This window comes from Cetorhinus maximus, chromosome 2 (assembly GCF_964194155.1).
Source record: "Cetorhinus maximus chromosome 2, sCetMax3.hap1.1, whole genome shotgun sequence".
In the NCBI taxonomy this organism is placed as follows: domain Eukaryota; kingdom Metazoa; phylum Chordata; class Chondrichthyes; order Lamniformes; family Cetorhinidae; genus Cetorhinus; species Cetorhinus maximus.
The window spans coordinates 180,314,475-180,330,630 of NC_135880.1; the positions used below are offsets into that span (position 1 = coordinate 180,314,475).

General features: G+C 42.3%; 1 protein-coding gene across 1 annotated transcript in view; it reads right to left on the reverse strand.

Moving 5' to 3' along the window:
• megf10 (multiple EGF-like-domains 10) overlaps positions 1-16,156 on the reverse strand; it is a 176,436-nt gene that overhangs the window by 56,500 nt on the left and 103,780 nt on the right. Inside the window, exons 6-8 of the mRNA XM_078559641.1 lie at positions 13,489-13,735; positions 8,415-8,535; positions 6,140-6,276 (exon numbers count right to left, since the gene is read on the reverse strand). Of these exons, the coding sequence (XP_078415767.1) occupies positions 6,140-6,276; positions 8,415-8,535; positions 13,489-13,735 (505 nt within the window). The remainder of the gene's footprint in view (positions 1-6,139; positions 6,277-8,414; positions 8,536-13,488; positions 13,736-16,156) is intronic.

A 16,156-nucleotide genomic window follows, 5' to 3' on the forward strand; every position in this document is an offset into this window, starting at 1 on the left:
TTTACAGCACAGAAAGAGGCCATTCGGTCCATCTGGTCTGTGCTGGTGTTTATGTTCCATATGAGCCTCCTCCCACCCCTCTCCATCCCACCCTATCAGCATGTCTTTCATGTTTATCTAATTTCCCCTTAAATGCATCTGTGCCATTCACCACTTTCTAGATAAAGAGTTTTCTCCTATATTCCTTATTGAAATGGTCTATTTCACATGGTGTTGTAAATGCCATGGGGAGAATCTTCTCCCCGCTGTTGGGGGGGGGGGGTGCCATTTTACATTGGCGGGCCAATTAAGGCCTGCCCAGTGTGACGCGCACCCGGAAGCGCTGAGCGCTCCCTGTGCGGACAAGGGGAGGAGGGAGAGTCGGGGCTTGCGCTATTTTGCACAGCACGGAGCTGCCTCAGGGAGATTACTTTGATCATTGTGAACTGAAATAAAGAGAAAGAAGTTATTCAGACATGTCCCCTCGTGTGACAGTGTCACGTGAGCTGGGACTTGTCAATGAATTTTAATAAAAAGTTTTATTCAATTTATAAAGCCTTCATGAAACCTCATCCCGCCCATGGATGAGGCTTCATGATAAATGTGAAGGCCGCCTGGGCTCTTCGCCTGCCCCCCGACAACCTTAAGGTTGGACGGGCAGCTTTTAAAATTCTTTTAAATGGCCTTAATAGGCCTTTAACAGTTCGGCGGGCGTGGAGCCAACACCAGTGTGTGCCCGCCGAACTGAAGATCGGAACGACGCGTGGTGACTTCGGGACGCATGCCCGATGTTACCGTGTGTCGACGAGCGGGGCCTACTCCCGGACATGGACCAGAAGATTCAGGCCCATGTGAAGTTACTCCCAAACCCTCAGAGAATAGCGTCCCGAAGACGCAGTTGAAATTTTGAGAAGCCGTGACTCTACGTTTAGTGTGTCGGGCCAATGTACACTTTTATTTCTTAATTAAAAGATCTATTTTAATAAAAAACGAAATTAGTACAGCAATTTCCCCTATTTGGGTATAGGCAATTTATTTACAGACAGCAGGGTAAAATTGTTTTGCCACTCAGAATCTAGCCCAGACATGACTGCAACACAATGCTGCACTTGTCTGTTGGCGACTTATTTTGTCCAAGGCACAAAATTTGGACAAAGCCTACTCTATTTCTGTTGTGAATTGGGAAAAGCTCTGTGACATGGAGTAATGGTCTTCAATGCCATTGAATTGACCTTATTCTGCTGGGGTACTGTTTTGGACAACTCAGCAAAGGATTGATGGATAATTAATGCTCACACTGCCTCTGAAAGCACTAAAGTGTTAATGTTTCGATGCGGTCTTTCATTAAATTTCTAAAACAGAAACATTGCCCACAAAATAGATTAGATGGCAAAATGTTTGTTGCCACTAATTCCTTGTCCCTTTGCTTCCATGGTGTATATCCATATGTAAAAGTTTTTGCATTTGTATCTTCACCATGATGTTCAAAGGGCATGTCCAGGGCAAAACATTGTATTATTCTGGTAAATAGGATCTTATAATAGGAATCTCTGAGATTAGCTATCTTATAGGGTCATTAACCTAAATCAAATATACAATAATAATAAAAATCGTGGAGAGTAACAAGTAAAAGTCTTCATCTGAAGCATAGAAAAGTAACAAAAATGGCATAAAATGTGCCTGCTCTGTGAATGGATTGGGCAATACTTGGTGAATTGGTCATTTTATAGTGTGTACTTATCAACCAGCAAGAGGAAAGCTTTCAAGGCTGGAGGTTTCATTGTGCTACATGAGGCGAAGGGATGACCAATAAATCTGGGTAAATGGTGCCTGTTTAACCATAAGGACCCATTTAATTTTGAGCAGCACAAAGCTCTACATAATCCATTGGAACTGTATGCTGCTGAAAGGTTCAGTACCGCACTCCCAGAATCAAAATCAGAATATGTGAAAAAGACTTGTATTTATGTAGAACCTTCCACAACCTCAGGATGCTAACAGCCAATGAAACACTTCTTGAACTGTAGTCACTGCCATAATGTATAGTAGCCAATTTTCACACAGCAAGCTCCCACAAACAGCAATGTGATAACGACCAGGTGACCTGTTTTTGGCGATATTGATGGGGAATAAGTATCAGTCGGAGCACCGAGGAGATCTCCCCTGCTCTTCTTTGGAATGGTACCACGGAATCTTTTATGCCTGCGTGAGAGCGCAGATGAGGCCTTTGTTCAATACCTCATCCAAAGGACAGCAACTCTGACAGTGCAGCACTCCCTCAGCATTGCCACTGCAGCGTCAAGCCTGGATTGTGTGCTCAAGTCTCTGGAGTGGGGCTTGAACCCTTGGCCTCCTGACTCAGTGCTGAGAGCGCTGTATCCACTGAGCCACGGCTGATAGAAAAGTCCAAACTTGAAGCTCACAAACCCAGCTTCCCTATTAGTAGAATAATTAGCAGCATTGAAGCAACACGACCACAACGCACACGGACGGCTGTAGAACAGAGCTTCAGCAGTCCGCCATTCAAACCCACAACGTTTGAAACATTTAATCATGAATCACCACATTAAAAGGGGTAAACAGACAGGTTTTTTTTTGCATTTAAATAACCAAAACTCCTTTTTTTTTGGTCCAAAATGTAATTTTAGATGAGTCATCTGTAACTAATTGAACCCAAATGTTCATCCAACATCTGCTGTCTGAAAAGAAACAAAATGTTCAACGAACACTGAATAGAGTAAGAGCACAAAAAACAAAATACGCTGAGAATTGCCTGCCTCACCACGAGGACTGCAGCTGCTCACGAAAACATCCCAATGCCAACGCCTCAGGCTGGCGATCGACAATAAACCTGGACTTGCCAAAGGCACCCACAGCGCGAGAATAAATTAGCAAAAAGCTTTTGTGTTAAATTAAATGTCAACAGCTTTACCCCTTGCGCAACTTGAAAGGGAGCTCAGGTTTTCTCCTGCTCCTGGAAGTGCAGCAGGAACGATGGGCGGGGATTTTTCAGCCCCGCCCGCCCCTGGGGTTGTCTGGTCCCGCCGGAAGTCAATGGACTTTTGGCTGGGCTGCCGAATCTCCTGCGGCAGGTCCCACCACGACAGCCCATGGTAGTGCATAGAAATTTAAAATTCCCATCCTTGTTTTCAAATCCCTCCATTGCCCTGGCTCCTCCCTATTGCTGTAGTCTTCTCCAGCCCCACAACCCTCCGAGCTAATATCTGCACTACTCCAATTCCAGCCTCCTGTGTATCCCTGGATTTCCATCATCACTCCACCATCGGAGGCCATGCCTTCAAATGCCAAGCTCTAAGCCCTCTATTTTCCCTCCCTAAAACTCTCCACTTCTCTCTCTCTCTCTCCCCTTTAAGCTGCTCTTTAAAACCTTCCAAGCTTTTGTTCACCTCTCCTCATATCTCCTTACGTGCGCAGCATCAAATTCTGTTTGATAATCATACCTATGAAACATTTTGGTATGTCTTGCTACTTTAAAGGGCCCAATTTTAACTCTGTGAATGGTTTTAAAATAAGTTAAAATCTGGCCTAAAAGTGCTGTACAGTTGAAAGTTGCTGTTATCCTGTTTATACTTTAGAAGGTACTTATCAGAAGCAGATAATCTGCATAAAACTCTCCCTTGACTGATGTTATAAAGTTATGAAGAGTTTTGAAAGAACAAATAAGGAGAAACTGTTTTCAGTGGCCGGAATTTTGGTGTCCAGAGGACATAGATTTAAGATAATTGGTAAAAGTACCAGAGGGCGGATGAGGAGAGTTTGTTAAAGGCGCTATATAAATAAAGGTTGTTGATCTAGCATGATTTAACTTAGACAGTTTTGAGGAATTACTGACGCACTTCATTCGTCAATGCAGGAGTTTCTTATAGCTGGTGGTAAGTTACACAGAAATGACAGCGTGGAGCGTTCCCACTAATAGCTACACTGCAGGCTAGAACCTTTTAGATGCAAAAAGCAGAATTCTTTACACTAGAGGCATGTTCTAAGGCTGGGCCACCTAGCTGCATCTACCACCCCATTAAGTTTGCATCAGTCAATCGAAACTAAAAGGATTAAAGCATGCACTCACTCTCCACGGGTAAATTAAGCTACATTTGTAGGTTTGAAATTGCTAAGTGCATGTTCAACAGCTTAACAAGTGACCCAGCAGCATTATTGCAGACATATTAGTGCTAGCATTAAAGGTAAGCTGGAATACATTCAGCCGCAAGGAGATCAGGCAGAGGACAGAGCTTCTTTCCAGCGAGCATACTATAAAGCAATTTTTTGGTTCTTGCTTAATGCATTCTCCGGGTAATTGGATTGCCTTGTTTTTAGCTGTGGCCAAGATTTCCCCAGAGTGAGCCATTTCGCTGCGTCCACTGTTAGTTAGACTTTACCCTTCACCCTTCATTTTCAACACGTCTTTGAGCTGTACTTCGCTGGGAATGAGAACTGATAACAGCTCAGACTGGACAATAGAACATCTGGGACCTCCGTGAATGGTGGAGCCAAAAGTCTATCTCCTTAACGAATGAGACTTAAGGGTTGAGAAAGAGGCAACAAGAAAAAAGAAAGGACTTGCATTTCTATAGCGCCTTTCACAACCTCAAGATGTTCCAAAGCATTTAGAGTCAATTAAATCATTTTGAAGTGTAGTTGCTGTTGTAATGTACAATTTGAGCACTGCAAGACCCCACTTTGATAATGATCAATTTTTTTTTGTGATGTTGATTGAGGGATAATTATTGGCCAAAACACCGAGGATAACTTTCATGCTCTTTAGCGAAATAATGCTATGGGATCTTTTACATCCATCTGGGAGGGCAGACAGGGCCTTGGTTTAACGTCTCAGCTGAAAGATGGCACCTCCAACAGTGCAGCACTCCCTCAGTACCGTACTGGGGATGTCAGCCTGGATTTTTGAGCTCAAGTCCTGGAGTGCTACCTACTGAACCACAGCTGACACTGTAGAGGAACGACAGGGAAGGACATATGGTGAATTAGCATCAAATCAGATACAGAGACAAAAGCAAAGGGAGGGAAAGAAAGACTGGACAAAGAGAGAGAGAAAAAAGAAAGGAAAAGAAGGAAAACATTTAAATACATAATATTTTAAAAACTTCTGGGAACAATTTACTAGCTGCATGAATTAGACTCAACAGTTTAAATTGTTCCCTTTCAGGGTAGGAGAGTTTAAGCAGCAAAGGGGTCCTTACACTGTTAAGTACCAGCTGTAACTTTCTGTGACAGGTTTAATGGGTAATTAATGTGCTAATGTTGCAATTTCATGAAACTTGCAGGAAGGTTGGGGGCAAGATGCTGGTTTTTTTGAGTTAATGGCAGAGTGGCATAAATTGTCCAGCAACTTGTAGCGAAACACATTTCCCTGGGAATCTCCCCATGCCAGAAATTGCAGAATAATTTACACATTAATAATGCCAAACACTATTAAACTCACCATTATTTTGGCAACAAAGCCTGGCCCAGTGTCTTTTCATGGGCTGTATCACTATTATAAGTATGAAACTGGATATTTTTATTTCCTAAAATGTAATACTATAGTTATAGTTACATGCCTGAGGGCAATATAAACCACATTCTATCAAATTAGACCAAAACAAAAGTAATATAGAGGGAACATTAACTTCAGACCAGTTCAACTGACTTAATAGCTGAACCTACCTTGAAGCTGGCCAGCTGTTCTGTATGTTATTGTCCATATGTTACCTCTTCAGAAACATACAGCAATAACAACTTACATTTATGTAGCACTTATACCTCCCAAAGTGCTTCACAGCGGCAATACGAGATGTAATTTGACTCCGAGCCAGATAAGGAGATATTAGGTGACCAGGTGACCAAAAGTTTGGTCAAAAGAGTTAGGTTTTTAGGAGTGTCTTATGGGAAGAGAGAGAGGGAGAGGTTCAGGGAGGGAATTCCATAACTTAAGGCCCAGGTAGCTGAAAGCGCAAACACCAATGATGGAGCGATGGAAATAGTGAATGTGCGCAAGGCCAGAATTGGAGGAGCATAGAAATCCCAGAGGGTTGTAGGAGTGGATGAGGTTAAAGCGGTGGTTAGGGGAGAGGCCAAGTACACAGTATAAAGATACATGAAAGTGACTGCCACATTATGATCGAGAGTTGATAGGTTCCATTACCTCTCTCCTGTGTAGCCAGCTCCACACTGACACTGACCAGTGGCGGAGTCACATTGTCCACCATTGTGACATTGGCATTCCTGCGAGCAGTTTATTCCATGTCTTCCTTCAGGACAAGGCTGACCACATACTGTTCCCTTTAAAAGTTAAGTATTTCAGTCAATCGTTTATCTTTTTTTAACCATTACACTTACATACTTTTTCAAACCAGTCTCAATCCTAGAAGCACTTTTTGATTTGAGCTGAAAGCGAGAGTGAGAACATTGTGTGAGAGGAGTGCCAATAATTTTGTTTTAAGCAGGAACAAAATGTTCTTTGAGTCCACACTTAAACTTTTTCTCCCTTCCTGTCACTACTGTAATTAGGAATCTTGTATCACAGAGGTAAAGTTAAGTGCATGGCTTGTCATTGTAATACACGTAACACAGATTCAAGGGTAAATTTCCTGAGGTAGCACTGCTGAACGGCAAAACTGGAAACGCAAGTCGGTAAAATTACCCCATGTAAAATGACATTGGTTAAACACAACGCAACTAGGAAATATGTACTGCTGAAAAAAGAGACATGTCAAAGTTTTTCATCTTGCACTCATCAGGACACTTTGCAAGAATACCAATATCAGGGGAAAACAACAATTTGTCTTGTATGTGAAGAGTGCTGATTGGTACCAATCAGAGCCCACTTACCAACCAATCAGCACTCTCTTCACCCACAGTATAAATTGTTGTTTTTCCCTTATATCGGTATTCTTGCGAAGTGTCCTGACGAGTGCAAGACAAAAAGCCTCGACATGTCTCTTTTCTCGGCAATACTCGAGTTCTGCACCACCAAACGATGCTACCAAATATGTGCAGCACATGTGAAGAGTCTCTTTGGTTACTCTTCCACATTTGCTAACACAGTGAACAGAACCTGTATTATTTAGAATTCTTAAACCCCGTTACATCAAATCATTATATTGGTGGAACTACTTTTGACAGGTGATATTTCTCCTCCATAATGTTCAACACACAATGCCTATAGTCAAATCTATCTACTTTCCAAGCCAATATATTTATAACTTTATTAAATCTACTAGAAGCACATTTTTATAACATAACCAATTTTGATAAACTACCAACTGGATTTTGTCAAGACAGAGAGAGAACTGAAAAGCAGAGGAGTGATTTTAAACTTTAATCCAGTTTTGGTTAGACCATTCTTGGAGCACTGTGCACAGTTCTGGTCTCCATATTATAAAAAGGATATCGAGACTTTGTGAAGGTGCAAAAGCGGTTCACAAGCACAGTAGCTGTATTGAGAGGATATACTTATCAGGAACAGCTGAACAGGCTGGGTCTCTTTACTCTAGAATAGAGAGGGCTGAGGGGTGACTGGATAGAGGTCTTTAAAATTATGAAGGGGACTGACAGGGCAAATGTTGACAAGATGTTTCCACTCTGTCCGGGGATGGGGATAGCTGGTCGGGGTTGGGTGGGGGGTGGAGGGTGGGGGTGGTGAGTTGGGGAGACCAAATCTATGGAGCATAAACATAAGGTAGTCACTGATAAGTCCAATAAGGAATTTAGGAAAGTGTTCGATTGTGGAACTCACTACCACAGGGAGTGGTTGAGGTGAATAGCATAGTTGCATTTAAGCAGAAGCTGGATAAACATATGCGGGAGAAAGAAATAGAAGGATATAGGGTGGGAGGACACAGATGTGGAGCATAAACAATGGTATAGGCTTCTGTGTTGTAGACTCTAAGTAAGAAGCAAGCTACTATTTGCCTATCGTAAATATTACCGATATGATCTGGGAAAGTGTGCACACTGCACATCTTCAAGCTGAAATACGGGCCATCAAACAGAGTCACTATGCCAGGCATAAATATCAAATCAAATCTTGAGCGGGGCCTTGGAAGTAAAAACTTTAATGAAGGCACTAATAGATACAAGTAACAATCCAATGGAAATGATTAATCATTGCCATATTTCTTTCAATTTGTTTCAAACCTTCTTTTAGACATGAGGGCCTTGATTAGAGTGAAAACTTGTGGGGATGCTTCAAAATGCATTCTGAGTGATTTGACTGTTTCATTACCAAGGTGTGGCAATGCAACTGATTACATGGAGAAGCAGCAGTATAAAATGTTTACATGGGAAGTTCCAGTTTTAAAGGCTGACAATTGGAAGCATTACCAAAATCGCATGACAACAGAAAGTAATGCTTGTGCACATGAAGTGTGCACAAAGACATAAGATTGATAACAATATACATAATAGATAGAGATTACCATCCATCCAGGAGGACATGAGCATTCTCCTGTCACATGGTGACATACTCCACCATTTTGGCAAGGGCATCGCTCCTCACACTGGGATCCATGTTTCCCGGGTGGACACAGATCTTCACAACTAGAAAACCAAACGTAATACAGAAAAATTAACAAGACACATATTAGAACAAAGGAAGAACACGCATAGCACCCTTCATGAATTCTGGACATCCCAAAGTGCTTTGCAGCCAATGAAGCACTGCTTGAAGTGTTGCCACTGTTGTACTATAGGAAACTTAGCAGCCAAAATGCACACAGCGAGCTCCCAGAAACAGCATTGTGATAATGACCAGATAATCTGTTCTTTCGTGATGTTGATTGAGGGGTAAATATTGGCCGGGACACCGGGAAGAACCTCTCTGTTCTCCTTCGAAATGGTGTCATAGGATGCCTATGACATAGGTGTCATAAGGCAGCAGATTTGGTTTAAGTCTTATCCAAAAGACAGCATCTCTGACAATGCAGCACTCTCTCAGTACTCCACTGAAATGTTGGCCTAAATTTTTGTGATTATTTCTCTCAAGTGGATCTTGAACCCACAACATTCAAACTCAGAGGTGAGAGTGCTACCCACTGAGTCATGGCTGACACCATCATAGAGATAGAGGGATAGAAAATCAAAATTCATAGAATTATATCAAAGATATTTTATATCTTTTCATCAACAATGCCATGAGACTTTTTTAAGGTCTCAACACAGAAGGAGCCCATTCGGCCCAAGATACCTGTGTTTGCTCTTTGAAAGCACTATAGGTAGGTAGGTAGGTAGGAAGATAGGCAGGCAGGATGGAAGGAAGGAGGGAAGGGTGGACGAGGGAAATACACAGGTGAAATTCATGGGTAGGTAGGTAGATAAATGGATAAGCAGACAGACATACTGATAGACAGATACATAGATCAGTAGATAAGAGAGAGAGAGAGAGAGAGATAACCAATCATTATCACTGATTAGCATAGACATTCTGATGGTTTTATTCATGAAAGCCCAGAGGAATTTATTTGATTTCAAAATATTGATTCTAAACAAAAGGAGATTGCTCTGAAACACATTTTTTTCAATTACTAAATAAGCATCATGTTATATAGGTTACAGCCAAAGGCACTTTTTGTTAAATCAAGGCAGTTTATTCCACGTTCTTTATTATAATCCTGTGAACTGTAGAATTAAACATTGGAAAACAAACGATTTGATTCTCATGCCATCCATTATTCACTCTATGAGATCATAAATCCAAGATTATAATTGACATTTTGGTACCCACTTGATGACACTGTACTCTATCTAGTTCCAGAGGCAGACCCAAATAAGTCACATTGATTTTCAATCAGTAGCATTCCAAGTACTACTTGTTCTGAATTGTAGTTGTGGGAATCACAGAATTACAGAATCACAGGATTGTTACAGTGCAGAAGGAGACCATTCAGCCCATCGTGCCTGCACTAGTTCTCTGAATGAGCATTTCAATTAGTGCCATTCTCCTGCCTTCTCCCGGTAACCATGCACATTGTTCCTTTTCAAATAATAGTCTAATTCTCTTTTGAATGCCTCAATTGAACTAGCGTCCACCACACATTTCGTTTTTGCTTATTTTGTCAATCTGTCCCCTCTCGTTCTCAACTCCTTCATGAGTGGAAACAGTTTTACCCTGTCTCCTTTGTCCACATCGCCATGATTTTGATTACTGCCATCAAAATTCCTCTCAGCCTTTTGATTTCCAAGGATAACAGTCCTCACATTTTTAAAATGTATTTTTTCACAGGATGTGCACATCGCTGGTAAGGCCAGCATTTATTGTCCATCCCTAATTGCCCTTGAGAAGGTGGTGGTGAGCTGCCTTTTTGAACCACTGCAGTCCATGTGGTGTAGGTACACCACAGTGCTGTTAGGGAGGGAGTTCCAGGGTTTTGACCCAGAGACAGTGAAAGAACGGTGATATATTTCCAAGTCAGCATGGTGTGTGGCTTGGAGGTGGTCATGTTCCCATGTGTTTTTTGCCCTTGTGCTATGAGGTGGTAGAGGCCATGGGTTTGTAAGGTACTATTGAAGTTCCTCATCCCTGGAACCATTCTCGTGAATCTTTCCTGCACTCTCTTTAATTCCTTCACATCCTTCCTAAAGTGCGGCATCCAGAACTGGATGCACTACTCCAGCTGAGGCCAAATCAGTGTCTTATACAAGTTCAGCATAACCTCCTTGCTCTTGCACTATATATCCCTATTAATAAAGCCTAGGATACCATATGCTTTATTAACCATGCTCTCAACTGGTCCTGCCACCTTTAATGATCTGTGTACATATAAACCCAGGTCCCCCTGTTCCTGCACCCCCTTTCAAATTGTACCCTTTACTTTATATTTTCTCTCCATGTTCTTTCAATCAAAATGAATCATTTCTCCACATTGAATGTTAACTGCCACCTGTCAGCTCATTTCACCCACTTGGCAATGTCAATTTGAAGTTCTACACTTTCCTCCTCACAGTTTACAATGATTCCAAGTTTCATATCATCCACAAATTTGGAAATTGTGCCCTGTATACTAAGGTCCAGGTCATTAGTATATATCAGGAAAAGCAAGGGTCCCAACACTAACCCCTGGGGAACTCCACTACAAACCTTCCTCCAGCCTGAAAAACATCCTTTAACCATTAATCTGTTTCCTATCACTCAGCCATTTTTGTATTCATGTTGCTGCTGTCCCTTCCATTTTCAGACACAAGTGTGTTGTGTGGCACTGTATCAAATGCCTTTTGGAAGTCCATGTACACCACATCAACAGCATTGCCCTCATCAACCCTCTCTGTCACCTCTTCAAAAAACTCCAGCAAGTTAGTTAAGCATGATTTTCCATTAAGAAATCCGTGGTGGTTTTCCTTAATTAATCTGCATTTGTCCATGTGACTATGGCCAGGATTTTTCGGACCCCCTGTGGGAGATTTGGCAGGCCAGCCAAAAGTCCATTGATTGTTGGCAGGGCGGAATGATCCCGAGGGTGGGCGGGGCTGGAAAATCCAGCCCTATGTTATGATCCCAGTTATGAGGATACTGGACAAGCCAGATACTTGTTAGGATCTGGCTCGATAGACCATAATCATTTGAAGTAGATAATTCGTGGAAGAACTAAGGAAAAGGAAATAAGTGGCAGGACTCCAAGATTAAATCGAAACATCAAAAGAATCTTTACTACACAAACTTGAACAAAACAAACACAAGAAATAATGATTAAATAGGTATACAAAGCAAATGGGATAATGATTCTAAACAATATGAGCTTCTACCTCAAATTCAGTCCAGCAGACTTAACTCAGCTTAATCTTATAACTGTGATTTCACTCTGATAGGCTTTTAAATATACTCATAATCTGGAAGGCAGTTCCTTTTCTCTAGGCAGGCTGCACAGGTCACAGCTCAGGTTTATAGTGTATTCCAACCAACATGATCTCCTGATCCAAGTATAGGCATCGCTAACAGCCACAAGCCACGACACACCAGATACATAGAGGGCTGAATCTTCGGCTTGGTGAGTGGGGGCGGGGCCCGCTTGCCAAGACTTAAAATGACACGGGGTGACGTCGGGCGTGCGTCCCCACATCACCGCACGTCATTTAGATTTTCAGTTCGGCGGGCGCGCAGCCGAATCGGCTGCGAACCCACCAAACAGTCAAAGGCCAGTTAAGGCCATTAATTAACTAATTAACCCTATTGAGAAAGTTGCCTGTCTAACCTGTAGGAACTGTTCCAGAGTCTATAGAATCTCGGAAGATGACCACCAATGCATCCACTATTTCTAGGGCCACTTCCTTAAGTACTCTGGGATATAGATTATCAGGCCCTGGGGATTTATTGGCCTTCAATTCTATCAATTTCTCCAGCACCATTTCCCGACTAATACTGATTTCTTTCTGTTCTTCCCTCTCACTAAATCCTGTATTCCCCAACATTTCCGGTATGTTATTAGTGTCCTCCTTTGTGAAGACAGAACCAAAGTATGTATTTAGTTGGTCAACCATTTCTTTGTTCCCCATTATAAACTCCCCTGTTTCTGACTGTAAGGGACCTACGTTTGTCTTCACCAATCTTTTTCTCTTCACATACAAGTTCAAGCACAGTTTGTAAACACACACAGGCACACTAAACCAAACTGAAAGTAAGCAATCCCCTATTCACCTTCAACTAAAACCAAAACTCTACATTCTTGACCCTTAATATAATCCACAGTAGAGACAGTTACAAGGACTATTAATTTTGTCCTGAGTCATTTCTTTCTGTATACTTTGACTTGCTGTGTTATCTGTGATACCTTGTAGTTGGATTTTTCCGAGTAACCTTTGTTAGACATATTCTTTGGGACACATGACATTTCCTAGACATTTGACATCTAAAATAGAATGGAGGGCCACTAACCAGACAACGGGACTGTGCACGATACCTTGAACTGAGTTTAGGACTACTCGGACCAATCATGGGGCAATCCCAAGCCCTGAGGACCAATCATCCAGCCAGGAAGGATTGTGTACAGAGAGCTCAGGCACTGAGAACTGCGTTAAAGGAGCAAGTCAAGCCCCGGTCAATGCAGCGCAAGAGAAACAACTACCAACGAGAAAAGATGCGACAACGTCGACACAATGGAACCGAGTTAGCACGTTCCACTATCCAAGGTTGAAACAAGAAGTAAAGCCTACCTAAGCCTGATGGTTGTGGCCTAGCTTGTCAAGTTTCATACTCTAGTGCTAATAATATTTCTAACCTGATCACAAATCAGTGGTCTCACTGTCGACTATTTTTCCTGGTCCGAAAAAGCGAAAAACCTTCACCTGAACAAGCTAAAAATCTTCACATAGTTAAGCCCTATGCTGTGAGTAAACACACTGCTGTTTGAAATTGTCAGGAATTGCGTGTAACACTGCTGCTTTCACCCAAGAAAGCAGATAGTGTGGGGCCTTTACTGTACACAAAGCTTTGTCTTTCAATAATAATTACAGATGGAGTTTTTGCCTCTCAGGAAATAAATGTCTGTTGGAGTCTGTACTTACAATGCGCCAGTGTATCCTGGCGGGCATCTACATTCACCAGTCATGTGATCACAGGTTGCTCCATTTTGACACTGGCACTTTAAATGACATCCGTTTCCATACGTTCCGGCATTGCACATCTCCTCACATCGCCAACCTTGGTACCCAGGAGTGCAGAAGCAGGCTCCAGTGATGGGATTACACAAAGCTCCATTCTTACACTGACAGCGGTTGTTACAGTGAGGGCCCCAATGGCTACTGTCACATGCTGCAATAGATATAAAAGAGAGAAAGAGTGTTCTGTCACACAAGAGTTAGGCATGTCATGAGGCCATAGAAACCTTCAAAGAGCTTAGACAGAATCTATATATATATAGATGCGGTGAAACTGTAAACATAAAATCATTGCGTTATTACCAGTATGGCAAATTAAAATTTGGTGTACTCATTATCACCAACTCATGATTTTAAAAAAAAATTCTTTCATGGGATGTGGGCATCACTGGCTAGTTGCCCTGGAGAAAGTGGTGGTGAGCCACCTTCTTGAACCGCTGCAGTCCATGTGGTGTAGGTACACCCACAGTGCTGCTAGGGAGGGAGTTCCAGGATTTTGACCCAGTGTCAGTGAAGGAACGGCGATATATTTCCAAGTCAGGGTGGTGAGTGGCTTGGAGAGGAAACCTGCAGGTGGTGGTGTTCCCATGCATCTACTGCCCTTGTCCTTCTAGATGATAGAGATCCGAGTTTGAAAGGAGCTGTCAAAGGAGGCTTGGTGAGTTGCTGCAGTTCATCTTATACATGGTATAGACTGCTGCCATTGTGCATCAGTGGTGGAGGGACTGAATGTTTAAAGTGGTGGATGGGGTGCCAATCAAGCGGGCTGCTTTGTCCTGGATGGTGTTGAGCTTCTTGAGTGTTGTTGGAGCTGAACTCATCCAGGCAAGTGGGGAGTATTCCATCACACTCCTGACTTGTACCTTGTAGACGGTGGACAGGCTTTGGGGAGTCAGGAGTTCAGTTACTTGCCGCAGAATTCCTAGCCTCTGACCTGCCCTTGCAGCCACAGTATTTATATGGCTGGTTCAGTTCAGTTTCTGGTCAATGGTAAACCCCAGGATGGGGATTCAGCAATGGTAATGCCATTGAATGTCAAGGGGAGATGGTTAGATTCTCTCTTGTTAGTGGGGATGGTTGTTGCCTGGCATTTGTGTAGTGCGAATATTACTTTCTATTATATGTTAGTTTTTCTATTATAATGCAAGCTGACATTACCTTTTTTTAAAAAAATGAACATTAAAATGTAAACTGATGCAGTGAGAGACATTCTAGTTGGAACGAACAAATTTGCATTTCTATAGCACCTTTCACGGCTTCAGAATGTCTTAAAGTGCCTATGAAGAACTTTTGAAGTGTTGTCATTGCTGTAATGTGGGAAATGCAGCAGTCAACTTGCACACATCTCTGATCCAACTCTAACTCATGAGGGGTCTCATGGTGGGTTGCCACGCAATGAAAGCATGATGGCACCTATCTGGACATCTGTCACTTATTGCATGGAATACAGAGCACAGCAACAGGTCATTTGGCCCAATGCGCCCATGCCAATGTTTGTGCTCCACACGAGTCATTTACAAACAGAATAAGGGATTGTACGCACCACTAGAGTGTGCAGACCAAGAAGGTGTACAATGCATACTCGCTAAACGTTAACAGAACAAAAGCTTTTCCTAATCAGAGAACTGAGGGGGTTGATTGTCAAATGTGACTTTCAGGGCCACACGAGTTTCATCAATTGCTCCCTGCATCTGTGGAAACCCTGCTAGTCTACAGCTCTGGATGGCCATTTCAGTTTGTTTGCTTCAAATGGAAGGATACGAGCTGGACATCCCTCCTGAATTAAGTTCAGTGACTTTCTTCATTCAGTGATGAGAAGCCACTTAACTAATATGGCAAAGGTTGTTAAATGTTGCCTTGAAGGATCTAGAAATTCAAGGTGGTCACTGCCACTGACAATGCCAAGCTCCTAATGAAAGGGCAGGTCCTCAGTCAGGAGTTGTAATTTCCAGGAGAAGGTGCAGCCTTCTGAGACACCAACAGTCAGGAAAAATGCTTCCATAAGATATCTCGGTCTTCAGGCCCTGGTGAATGAATATCAAAATGTACAGACGTGACATTCTCTGTGATACCTCAATTTAAGAGCCTCCAATTTGGCCTCTTCCAAATCATCACCCTCCCCTTCAGAAGACAAGAATAAGCTAATCCAATTGGATTAAGAATAACTGAAAATGTCCTTGTTGCTGCTCCCCACTCTACACCATAACTTCACCATAACAAATTGCTGTGGAAATGGAAGCAGCTTTGACATAATTCCAGGCCCATGCCTGCAGCGCAAAGCAGTACTTTGAGCAGGACGGAGTTAAACCAGTAACACAAGGGTTAATAGGATACACGCTGGTTGGTGAAACAGAAACCAAGACAAATAACTTCTTTATCAAGAGAGTTTATTGACTTGTTCAGTCTCACAGCTCTCCTCACATTCAACCCAGTGCCTCAGTTATGCCCTATTTATATGTGCTCAAAGACAATTAATACCCATCACCTGTTTTTCTTAACCTTAACAATGTAATTGACATTAGCAAACTTTAACAATGTAATTTGACAAGACATTAACAAGTCCTTAATGAATCTC